At 35.4% G+C, this 12,727-nt stretch overlaps 1 protein-coding gene across 5 annotated transcripts in view; it reads left to right on the top strand.

The window, feature by feature from the left end:
* The window catches only part of LOC6037143, a 185,027-nt gene extending 177,816 nt beyond the window's left edge, over positions 1-7,211 (top strand). For all 5 annotated transcript variants that reach the window (XM_038261949.1, XM_038261947.1, XM_038261948.1 and 2 more), the window contains 2 exons: positions 1,232-2,580; positions 5,051-7,211. In XM_038261949.1, the coding sequence (XP_038117877.1) occupies positions 1,232-2,580; positions 5,051-5,315 (1,614 nt within the window). In that variant the 3' untranslated portion in view covers positions 5,316-7,211. The remainder of the gene's footprint in view (positions 1-1,231; positions 2,581-5,050) is intronic.
* The last annotated feature ends 5,516 nt before the right edge of the window (positions 7,212-12,727 follow it).

Below are 12,727 nucleotides of genomic sequence, written 5' to 3'. Positions count from 1 at the left end.
GCTGAAGAGTGCTCCAGCTTGGTACAACCTCTAATTGAGGTTTCGATGGATAGGGCAATAAAAAGAAATCTCAGCGCTCGGGAACTTTATTGCTGGACCTTCAAAGCATTTAAGTACCGCGCGTCCACTTGGGCGTGAGTGTCTCTTTTACGACCCGATAATTGCCCAAGTGGCCTAGTGATAACGACTGCGCGCGATTGGCTAATATTGGATGATATGGCTTCTGGATTGTCTTGCGGTGCCTGCGATGACGACTATCTTGATCAAATGCGTATTGGCTGTTGGTTTAATCAGGTTACTGCCGGGGGCAGTGATTGATGGGTGTAAATTTAATTTGTCGATTATGGATGCAACGAGCATTGTTGGGTAAGGCGTCAATTAGTAGATTTGGGTTGTGATTGATGGAAGATTTGGTGTAGAAAACGGTTTGGGCAACGAATCTTAACACTGTACTAAATTTAAACCAATTCAATGTAGTCTTCCAAGTTTGGTATTACAAGTCTTCCCCGTCATTCATGACTGCTATGACTTCCAAATTCCTAATCTTCTAAGTCTCTAAGTCCTCCAATCCTCCAAAGAGTTTAATTGCGTCGAGCATTAATATTCTTAAGTCGTCCAAGGTTTCAATTATTTAAAGTCCTCTTAGTATTCCTATGATCAACTCTTCACTACAAACTCTCACTTTAATCGCTTAAAATTTAATCTGATGCTTCAAACTCTATTATTTTCATATAAATTTAACTTGATTTCATTACAAACTAGTTAAAGGCCGTGAATCAACTCAATAACTTAAATATGAAAAAAAAAAATCAATTACTAAAAATCACGGCTCACCATCATGCTCACCTCGAAACTGTAATCTTTCCCCCCTCGGTGACTAATCCTCACTCAGTTCATCAATTATGTACTGACTTTTTTTCCCCCTCAACCCACTCAATCTTGCCAAAGAAGGGCCTTTTCGCGCCCGCAATATGGATGACTCGCTTCAAGCTTGATAAGATAATTTTAATGCACGTAGTTGTCCAATTGTTGATCCATTGCTGCGAGTGCAAGATAAGCGATTATATCCCCTGATTAGCTAAGCAGGTGGGGCGGTGGTGGGTTTGTTTTAGCACTACAGCTGAAGCGGTTTAATTTGCTAATGGATTTGCACAGTCAAGGGAAGCAAATACGAGCGTTTCTGCGCGTAATAGAGTCGGTAGGCTAATCCGAACCTTTCTCTTCGTTACAGCTCACGTTGTCCCAGATATGCCGCAGTCCGCTGCAGAACACATTCTCCTTCACGCCGGAAATCACCGACGAAGTGCGGCGAAAGTTTGACCAGTGGTGGAGCAACCAGCTGGCACCGCAACCCAACCCGATCGCCCACAAGATCCTGCCGTTTGCGAATGCCGCTGCCCAGCCAAATGATCTGGACTTTTCCAGCTTCAACATGCACGAAAGTCGCGAATCGTTGCTCGAGAGCCGTCCCAATCCGCACCATAACCTGGTGGTGCACCCGGCACTGCAGACCGTACATTCCCAGTACCCCAACCAGAAGACTCGCATGCGAACCAGCTTCGATCCGGAGATGGAACTGCCCAAGTTGCAGCGATGGTTCCAGGAGAACCCGCACCCATCACGTCAGCAGATCCAGTCGTACGTCGTTCAACTCAACTCGCTAGACTCGCGCCGAGGTCGCAAACCCCTGGACGTTAACAACGTGGTATACTGGTTCAAGAACGCCCGAGCAGCCCAGAAACGGGCAGAAATGCGCCAAGGAATGACCAACGGGTACGGCAACCCCAACATGATGCTCTCCCAGCCGGACTACATGAAGAGTTCACCCTCGGCACCCTCCGAGGACATCGACAACCTCTCGCAGGACGAAATGGACGACGATCTGGATCGGCCAATGTCCCCCCAGCTCCCACTCTCCCTCACAATCCACGAACGCAACCGTCCCCTTACCCCAACCGAAGACACCCCCATCAAGCAGGAGAACATCCCCTCGTCAGTGAGTCCCCCACCCTCCCCACTCCCCCAAAACAACCTAAACTCCAGCAACAACAACAACCAAAACGAATCGGCCAACGAATCCACCGACCACCAGCACGACGGCCCAAAATCAAACTACTCCAACGAGCGGTCCAGCTCGCCCCAGCGCTCACGCTCCCCAGCCTCCGAGGACCTGGACATGGAAGACGCCGAAGGCAGCACCGTCGACGACTCGTACCGTTCCCCGTCGCCGGACTCCAAGCGGAACCTCCCGTTCGCCATCAACAACCCTATGTTTTCGCACTCGATCATGTACATGAGTCACTACATCCCGGCGATGCAGGCCAACGCGGCCTCGATGCACGGACTCAAGGCCGGCGATCTCAGCCCGAACAACCACGCGGCGGCAGCGGCTGCGGCGGCCCTCGGTCAGGGTGGCCTCAATCTGTCGTTTAACTCGGACGAGCGGAGGAAGCGGAATCGGACGTTTATCGATCCGGTAACGGAGGTGCCCAAGCTGGAGCATTGGTTCTCGATGAACACTCACCCGTCGCATAATCTGATCTTGAAGTATACGGAGGATCTGAACCGGATGGCGTATCGGTGAGTTTCAATTACTATTAAATGCTGAATTCTTATAATATATATTTCGGTTCAATTTCTTAGAAAAATCCGAACAAATTTTTAACACGTTTGAGCTAATTTTGCAAAATTTGGAGGGAGGAAATTCATCCTGAAGAAGTTTGATTAAAAATCATGGCGTTATATTTTTTTAACTGAACAAAAAAAAAACACTAAATTTCCCAAATACTCCGGTTATACAACAATATAAAAAAAATATTTATTTTATAAGTCTAGATGTTAACCCTTTCAGGCCTGAATTTTTAAAAATATATATATCTATTTAGTAAATGATGGGAAAATGATTTTAATGACCATACTAAAGACAGAAAGACTGTTATAGTTCGATAATATATTATTTAAAAATTGTCATAATAATTAAGAAGCAAGCAGCAATATAGCAATAGCAATATAATCTGTAACAAAATCTAATAAATTAAAAAAAGAGGAAAGATCTTAAATAATCTTAGGTACTTAGGGCACTCACGACTGCGCTGGGTTTGTTTATGTCACGTTTTTGCGATTCAGTGAATGAAGATGAAAAATTCGTGTCAGCGTCGCCGATTTTCACGTCATGACCAATGACATTTTCAGCACTGCTGATAATAATGCTGAAAAGTTTTTTTTGCAATTCCGTTGTGAAACTACTCACTTTTCCTGTCATTCTTGGACGACGAAATAGCCTACTTTTCTGTACCAAAAATAACAGAATTGAATAGCAACACTTTTCAAAATAAATGCTGAAAAGTTCTACTTTTCAGCACTCAAATGGGTGCTGAAAAGTTGAACTTTTCAGCTCTTGTTTCGAAAAGTAACACTTTTCAACATTTTTTTGATTTAAACTATTTATTGACAAAATTCATGAAAATTTGACTTAAAATTTCACTCAGTGTGTGTTTTTTGGAATTGCAAAAAATGTTGTATGGAACTCGTTGCAAAACTTAATTTTTTCAGCACTCTTCGTATTTATCCAACTCGGTGAACCTCGTTGGATAAATGTACGACTCGTGCTGAAACAATCCTCTTTTTGCTACTTGTTGCATAAACTACTATTTTGTATTCTCTCCTTTCTACGTTTTTAAAATTGTATTGTATTCCAATTCAAAATATGATTCTATTAAAAAAATCATTAAATTCAATTGAGTTCTTTTGCCACTGTAAAAGACTAATACAGTCCGATTTAATATTATTAATAGTTTTCATAACCGGTCCTCATTCAAACAAATTAAGAAGCAAGAATTTAATCTGTAACAAAATCTATTGAATTAAAAATGAGGAAAGATCTTATATGCTCTAAGGCCTAATTTTTTTCGATCAAAAATAGCATGAAGCAAAATTCATTTTATCTAGAATAAACCATGATTAAAATTTAATCTTCTATTTTTTCATATATTTTTACTTTTCATTTTCATTCATGCCGGTCCAACTTCGACGTAACTCAATGAAAATGAGTGAAATTTAAAATAACTTGTAAAAAGGAATTTATGCAAACAAAATCTTCTCTAACATAGAAAACTCTTGTTTTTTTTTAATTTTTTAAAAATATTGTTTTTTTACTATCATTTGAATAGTTTGCAATTTCAAACGACGCAAATTTTTTAAATTACATTTCAGTTTACAGTTTTAAATTTCCAAAAATTCATAAATTATTTTTAAAATAAACATAAAATTTCTTACTTTGCAATATGAGCATAAAAAAATGCCATAATTTGTATAAAATTTCACTAAACCAGAGTTTTTAGTGGGAAACCCTTTTCACAAAAAAATACTTTTTTTTGAAAATACTCAAGTATACATTATTTGCAATATGGGTATCAAATAATGTCAAATCTTGTATAAATATTCACTCCACCAGAGTTTTCAGTGTAAAGTACCAAATGTTTCACATAATATCTTATTTAAATTTTCATGATTTGCAATATGGGTATCAAACAATGCATTAATTTTCATGGATTTTTTCAATTTATAGTTTATGTGTAAAATATTTAAATTATCACAAAATTCCATATTTTTGGACTGGTTAAAACATATTTGAGAATATTCGTTAACCCTCTAATCCCAAATTATTTTTTGAAAGCTATTTTGTTTTAATTTGTGAAGAAAAGGGTAGAGGCGTAGTCTGGGACATTTGAAAAAATACTGCATACTTATTTATTCATGAAAAATAGGAAACGTTTGAGAAAAAATACAATTAAAGTTAACCCCGGATAAATAAAAAATTTTAAACTTTTAAACCAACATGTTTCAAAAAATTAAGATTTCATTCTTCTATTTTTTAAATTAAAAATTGGTTGAAAATTTTTCATTTTTCGCGAATTTTAAAGTAAAAAAAAATCGCAAAAGATATTTAACAAGTTTATAAATTGGAAAAAATTCTGAGCTAAGCAAACTTAGTTCAAAATGTAACATTATCTAACAACACATTCTTCTCCCTCTCCTTCTACCATTTCAGCCAAAAGTTCCCCCGCCTGGAGAGCAAGAACGTCCAGTTCTGGTTCAAGAACCGGCGCGCCAAGTGCAAACGTCTCAAGATGTCCCTGTACGATCCGGCCCAGCTGGCCGGACTGGCCGGCATGGGTGGTGGCCTGGGCGGCGGCGGCGGTGCCGTGGACCACACGGGCGCCCTCGTCAACAGCCTGCACGACAGTCCCCACCTGGCCCAGCAACTGCACGAGGCGTCGGCCCAGCTGCACCAGTTCCACCACGAGCGGGATTAGATTTAGGGGGTTGTTTTATTGTTTTTTTTTTTTGTTTTCGCTCAATTTAATTCGCTTTTAGGAGGTTCGCTTCGCGAACGATTAAGCACTATTAGATAAACACAATTTCATACCAAAGAACGAACGATTTCTCCCCAGTGAGGGGGCGTGTAAATAGAGAATTTAAAAGGGTAGATAATGTTGATTTTAAAAATGAAAGCAAAAGTAAGCTCCACTGAACGCAAGTAGTAGAACAATACGTATTTCAGCGCGCAGTTGTAAATATAGAATAGGGTTGGTTTTACCACCTGTAAGAACTTTTAATTATTGCACCAGGTAGAAAAGAAAGCATTCGTAATACTTATTAAAATTATTTCCGAAAGCGCTTGTACTGCTGCAAATACAGCCTTTGTGAAAATTGCAGACTTTTCCTCCCGCAGCAACGGGTTAGTTCCCACACAGAACGAGAGAGAGAGAGAGAGGGAGAGATTGCGGTATTCAATTTGGCGGCTTCTCTGCTCACTCAGGCCAAGCCCAGGACACAATTTTGTGCGTGCGTGAACGTTATCAACGGTAAAATGGAATTACGCTTCTAAGTATGTAATTATATAAATGGAATGAAAAATGAGGATATTTTCAATAAGCACTTTCCCACCCAAACCACGGCTGACCGCCTCCCATATCAAAGAGTAGTGAGGTTGAATGCCAGTTTCCATCGAAAAAGATGTCCTGGCCGAGGTCCACTCGTGTACATATCAGCAAAACCCGAACACAAAGAACACTTCCTCCCCCTCCCACGTGGCCACTGAAACATAAAATTTATGATTATTTATTAATTAGTAGCGGAAAATAGCTTCCACTCGCCCTCACTCCCCACTCAAAACTCTCCCAATGTTGCCCAATGATGATTATTTTAGTTGGGAAACTTTTATGATCTCTCTCCCCCACCACCCAACTCGCTCCCTCTTCCCACCCACTCTCACAGTCCATTGAACGTAAAACGATTTACCCTCTCGTCACACGCCACTCCCACCCCCCCAAAACAGCATTAAAGCCGTCAACAGGTAGTAAAAATCACATTCCATTCACTCAACTGATCGGTCATCATCATTTCATTTGGTGGCGTCGGGGCAGCGTCGACCAGTGTTGCCAGCAGCAGGTGAAAATGAGCTTATCGAATCAGGCAAAAATGTGTGCGTGTGTGCGTGCGCGTTCCACCATTTTTCGCATAATCTGATTGCAGCGCCAGCGGGCTCATTATCGCTGTATGAGGCGCGTTCAACTGAAAAGTAATAAGCTGAACTGATTTTTGTTTTTTTTTTTTTTCCTTCCTGCTCCTCTATCGGAATAAGTTATTACCCAGAATTAAGCGCAGTCTACTCCACTCTATTTATGATGATTTAAAATTAACCACATTCGGGTTCGTTTTTGCTCTGTTAAAGCTCTTTCGTTGTCAAAAATTTAAGCAATTGTTTTCCTCCTAAATTAATTGTTGGTATGAAATACCCTGAGTTATCGTAAGTTATTGTTTGCATTTAGAGACGACTGTGAAATTATTTGTAACAACTAAAATAAACTAAATTAATCCACCCTGTAAATATTTAGGTACACGAAACGAACGTAGCGAGACACACTCCCACTTAAAGGTAAAAAATAAATTACGTAGAACAAAACAAAAACACTAACCTGTTTCAAAACGATTACAACACAACAAACACACACATTGATATCAAAAGTAGACGGTAAGATTTTAAATTAATCGAGGCATAGAATTCACCTAGGAAATAGTTCCGATAAGCAAAGCATGCGAGCTGCAGGCTGCAGAAGCAGTGATTTAGAGAAGATGAAGAAGTAAGCTAACTGTTAAGGCTAAACTCATTGTAATTATTATTATTCACAATAAAAAAACTTCCGCAATTATGAAAATATTCAAAAAAAAAAATCGTTTATTTGAATGAACTCTTCTTCGAAACATCCTTGAAATTTTTTGCAGATCTGTTTTCACATCATTTCTTCCATCCTTTTTCACATCATTTCTACCTTTTGACCTAAACATTGGATTGATTTTCCCAATTTTGCTTGTTCCTTTTTATTTATGTTCTGAAACAAACCTTTAGTAAGGCAGAGACCTTTGGAATGAAGTGGCATCCCATAGGTGTGGCTGTGAAGGAGAGCATGTCATGACGGTCGGCTTCTCTATATCGGTTCACGTCCTAATGAGGATGTCACTGGGCCGCATATGAAACAGTCCAAAGAAACGCGATTCTGGGCGCGATAAACCCCTATGTGCTCATATGTGTGTGGAACAGTAAATGATTCCAGTACCCAAAGTGGATGTAAGCAATCTGGTGAAATGAAAAAGACTCTTGAAAGTATGAGCGCCTTGAGATGACAAATGAGAGAGACGGATGGGCATACACGGAAGTAGAGTTAGATTTAGGACACTCTAAAATACGGACAATTGAATTATCGAAAGATATCTGCTCGTAATCCTTCCATGCTACAAAGATGTGTATGGGTAAGAGGTGGGCCATCCAAGGAAAAAAAAAGCAATGCTCTACGAAATCGGTCTTTTTTGTTAAATTTTAATTTTTAATCCGACTGAAATTTTTTTGGTGCTTTCGGTATGCCCAAAGAAGCCATTTTGCATACAAATTTGGCAGCTGGCCATACAAAAATGATGTATGAAAATTCAAAAATCTGTATCTTTTGAAAGAATTTTTGATCGATTTGGTAAAAATTTTTTGGTGATTTTTGATTTAACTTCTTGTCACCAAAACTTGATTTGCAAAAAAAAACACTGATTTTATTATTTTTTTTATATATGTTTTAGAGGACATCATATGCCAACTTTTCAGAAATTTCCAGGTTGTGCAAAAAATCTTTAAGCGAGTTATGATTTTTTTAATCAATACCGATTTTTTAAAAAAAATCGAAAAATTGATCACAAAAATTTTTCAACTTAATTTCTCGATGTAAAATCAAATTTGCAATCCAATAGTACTTTAGTGAAATTTTGATAAAGTGCACCGTTTTCAAGTTAAATACATTTTTAAGTGACTTTTTTGAAAATAGTCGAAGTTTTTCTTTTTTTTAATTAGTGCACATGTTTGCCCACTTCTGGAAAAAATATTTTTGAAAAGCTGAGAAAATTCTTTATATTTTGCACTTTTGAACTTTGTTCATACGACCCTTAGTTGCTGAAATAGCACTTTATCAAAAGTTCAATAAGGTACTTTTTGATTGCAAATTTGATTTAACATCGAAAATTGAAGTTGAAAAATTTTTGCGACCAATTTTTCAATTTTTTGAAAAAATAGTATTGATTCAAAAATTTATAACTCGCTCAAAGATTTTTTGCAAAAAAAAAAAAAAAAAAATGAAAAAAAAAAGATTTTTTGCACAACCTGGAAATTTCTGAAAAGTTGCAATTTGATGTCCTCTAAAACATATAAAAAATAGTGTTTTTTTGCAAATCAAGTTTTAGTGACAAAAAGTTAAATAAAAAATCACCAAATTTTTTTTACCGTGTATCATTTTTTTCAGTGTAGTCTGTATCCATACCTACAACTTTGTCAAAGACACCAAATCGATGAAAAAAATCCTTCAAAAGATACTGATTTTTGAATTTTCATACATCATTTTTGTATGGCCAGCTGCCAAATTTGTATGGAAAATTATATGGACAAACTAATGATGCAAAATGGCTTCTTTGGGCACACTGAAGGCACCAAAAAAGTTCAGTCGGATTAAAAAATACAAAAAAAATCGAATGACCGAAATCTGAGAGAACTGCTCAATAGTATAGTTACTATCATTTTTGAACTTTGAAATATTGCCCATCTTTAACAACAATCCAAAACCGAAATTGGTTAGATTTTTTTTGTAGTTTTCCATTGAAAATAATTTCAAAGCTTAAGTTTGCCTTTTTTTAAAGCTCCTCGAAAATAAAAGAATGAAGTATTCAAAGTTCGAAAATCATTGAAAATTTGCATATCAGCGCTTCTAAGAAGCTTAACATACAGTCATGCCTCGGTTTTGATTCGTTCAGCTGCCTCGGCTAAGCACAGAGCTTATGGGATTTTGGCTATATGGGAATCATTGGCTATAATCCTATGAACAATCATACCAACAGCGAAAATTTTTTTTTTATTTATTTTTGGAATCGGGATGATGTCAGCTATCGATTGCACTTATAATTATAAAAAAAATTTCAGAAAAACACGTGCAAATTTAATATTTCTCGAAAAAATTCTCAAAATAATTGTTATTGCAATACGGGCATCAAACAATTCAGATTTTTCATACATTTCGAATGTAATATTTTTTTTGTCGAAAATACAAAAAAAATCCCACCAAAATTACTCAAAATTTAGGTTTTTTTTCATATGGTGTTAAGGTTTTAAAACGATCGGGATTTTTTTCATAAATTTCGAAAGTTATAACACAATTTTTTGAAAATACTCATATTATTCACAAAACTACGTAGCTTTGAAAAAAAAATACTCAAAATTTCATTTTTTTTTCTCAATATGGGTATCAAATGACGGAATTCTTTAAAAGAATTGAAAGAACTAAAGAATGTCACAAAACTACGTGTTTTCAAAAAAAAAAAAATATCGAAATTTCAGTTTGTTTTCAATATAGGTATCAAAAGATAGGGATGTATTTTTCCAGTATTTTGAAAATTTAATATTTCTCGAAAAACTACTCAAAATAATTGTTCTTGCAACACGTGTATCAAATGATCCAGTTTTTTCATACATTTCGAATGTATTTTTTTGAAGATATTAAAAAATCTCACACACAAAATACTCAAAACTTTTATTTTTTACAATATGGTTTTAAATCGATCGGAATTTTTTCATAAATTTCGAAAAATATCACACAAATTTTTGTAAATACTCATATTTTGCACAAAGGTACGTATTTTTGATATAGGTATCAAATGATGGGATCCCTTAAAAAACATTTGAATGAACTAAATTTCACAAAACTACGTATTTTCGAAAAAAATACACAAAATTTCAGTTTTTTTCAATGTGGGAATTAAATAATAGGTATTTTTTAATACATTTAATATGATAGCATTTTTTTGAAAATACTTAAAATTTTCCCAAAACTACATATTTTCGAAAAAAAACTCTCAAAATTTCAGTTATTCGCAATCAAACCATTTGGATTTTTTCATAGATTTTGAAAGCTGCATCACTTTTTTGAAATTACTATTTTTTTACAAAACTCCGTATTTTCGCCATAATTTAATTAAATACTCTTAATTTTCCCAAAACTACGTATTTTCTAAAAAATACTCAAAATTCAAAAGTTTTAAAATTTATTACATTCAAAATGTATGATAAAAAATCGATCAATTGATACCCATATTGTGAAAAACTGATATTTTGAGTATTTTTTCGAAAATACGAAGTTTTCTGAAAATTTTGAGTATTTAAAAAAAATGTTGTTTTAGCATTCCAAATGTATGAAAAAGTTCCGATCATTTGATATATTTGATCATTTGATCATTTGATCATTTGATTTCGAATGTAGAATTTTTTGTTGAAAATACTAAAAAATATTACAAACAAAATACTCAAAACTTTAGTTTTTGACAATATGGTTTTAAACAGGGGTGTGTTTGATGGGCTTGAGCTAGGTAGATGCGCATTTGGCTGAGGGCGCCTACAGTGCATATATGATTTTTAGGGCGCTGACAGTCACTAACTGATATGTGAGGCGCTTATAGTGGAAACGTATTTTTAAACTTAAAAATAAAACAAAATCCTAAAGTACCTAAACATACACATGGTTCTTGATGGTTGATAAACAAAGCGTAGATTAAATTAAAAATTAAAAAAAAATTATGGTAAATTTACCTATTTTAACAAAGTAGTACATATATAACTTAAGTTTAATTTTTGGGATTAAAGATTACTATTTTTGCATAAATTTTATTTTTGGTACGATTTCTGCTGATATTTTTTTTCTGTGATTTTGAATCAATATTATTAGAAATTAAAAAAGTCTTGTCGCAAAAGAACGATACACGCCTGTGAATCCGTTGCCGAAACCGCAAGGTTTAAGAGGGCTAGATTATAAGGTGTTACGTCGATTCAACATTATCAGAAATAAAAGTTATTTTATGTTTTTGATTTTTTTTTTTCATTCAAAATGTAAGCACCTTCCCGCAAATTTATTTTAGGAAAACATAATAAAAGAATTTCAAAAATTCTTTAACGGTTAGTAAGGTAATTCGCTTGGCTAAACACTTGCTTGAAAGTGTCAAAGATTTCAAGAACCTATAGGTTTGAAAACATTATTTAGTAAACTTCAAATATAAGATCAAAACAGACAAACAGTGACTTTTGCCCTTAACATACACAAACTTCACATTATTTTTGAAAATTCATAAAATTGACTCTAAACCTAGTCGTAAACCCTTTCTTTGTCCCGTCCTACTCGATAATGAAAATGCCCATCCCCCAACAAATAAAAATGTTTTGTCTGCAGCGTGGAAAACGCAACCCATTGCAATGAAACAATAGAATCTTTTAGTTATTTAAAATTTTTAAGGTCGCACCTATCATAAAAGATAACTCTATCTACACATAATTAAATTTGATCCATTTTGGAATTGATAATAAAAACTGACTCTCACGTATTCAATCGAGAAGTCAGAATTATATATTAACAGGGTATCCAGATCCACGGTAAGTTTCGGAGAACAAATCTAAGATAAAAGTGAATATTTTTTATCGATTTTAATGTATATTTCTATGGAAAAATCACATGAAATTGATAGAAACACGTACATTCATATTTATCAAATTTGTCATGAACATGCCTGGAATGACTTGAACAGGACCATCCATAAACCACGTGGTCACTTTAGGAGGGTATGGTGATTGTCCACGATCCATACAAAAGTTTTTTTGTATGGACAATTGTCCACAAGGAGGGGGAGGGTGGTGGAGGTAACAGATTCCCAAAAAGTGTCCACGTGGTTTATGGATGGTCCCAACTTGAAAATAACATATAAAAATCCTTATTCAGCTATCCGAAAAACACAATTACTTAATAAGGAAAGGAGGCAGAATTCTTAAAATAAAGGAATTTCGTACTTTTTTTATTTCAGTGTATGGCTTTTGAACTTTAACTTTGCAATCAAATCGGAGAAAAAGATTGACTAGCTCTCAATAGAATAATCTGATGCGATTTAGTATTACATAAAGCGTCCAATTTCCCAGGGTTACAAAATTCCCGGAAACGGTAAATTTTAAATTTATCCAAAATTGTTCTTATATTGGTTCTGGTTAATATTCTTTAACAAAATTGTATAAAATAGCAACATAAATGATCAAATTAAGTGCGAGGGTCAATTAATGTCTTAACTTCTTGCAAAAACATTTTCAAGAAAATATATTGATATTCTA

Source organism: Culex quinquefasciatus, chromosome 3 (assembly GCF_015732765.1).
Source record: "Culex quinquefasciatus strain JHB chromosome 3, VPISU_Cqui_1.0_pri_paternal, whole genome shotgun sequence".
NCBI classification, from domain to species: Eukaryota; Metazoa; Arthropoda; class Insecta; order Diptera; family Culicidae; genus Culex; species Culex quinquefasciatus.
This window is presented reverse-complemented; position numbering and strand designations above follow the sequence as displayed.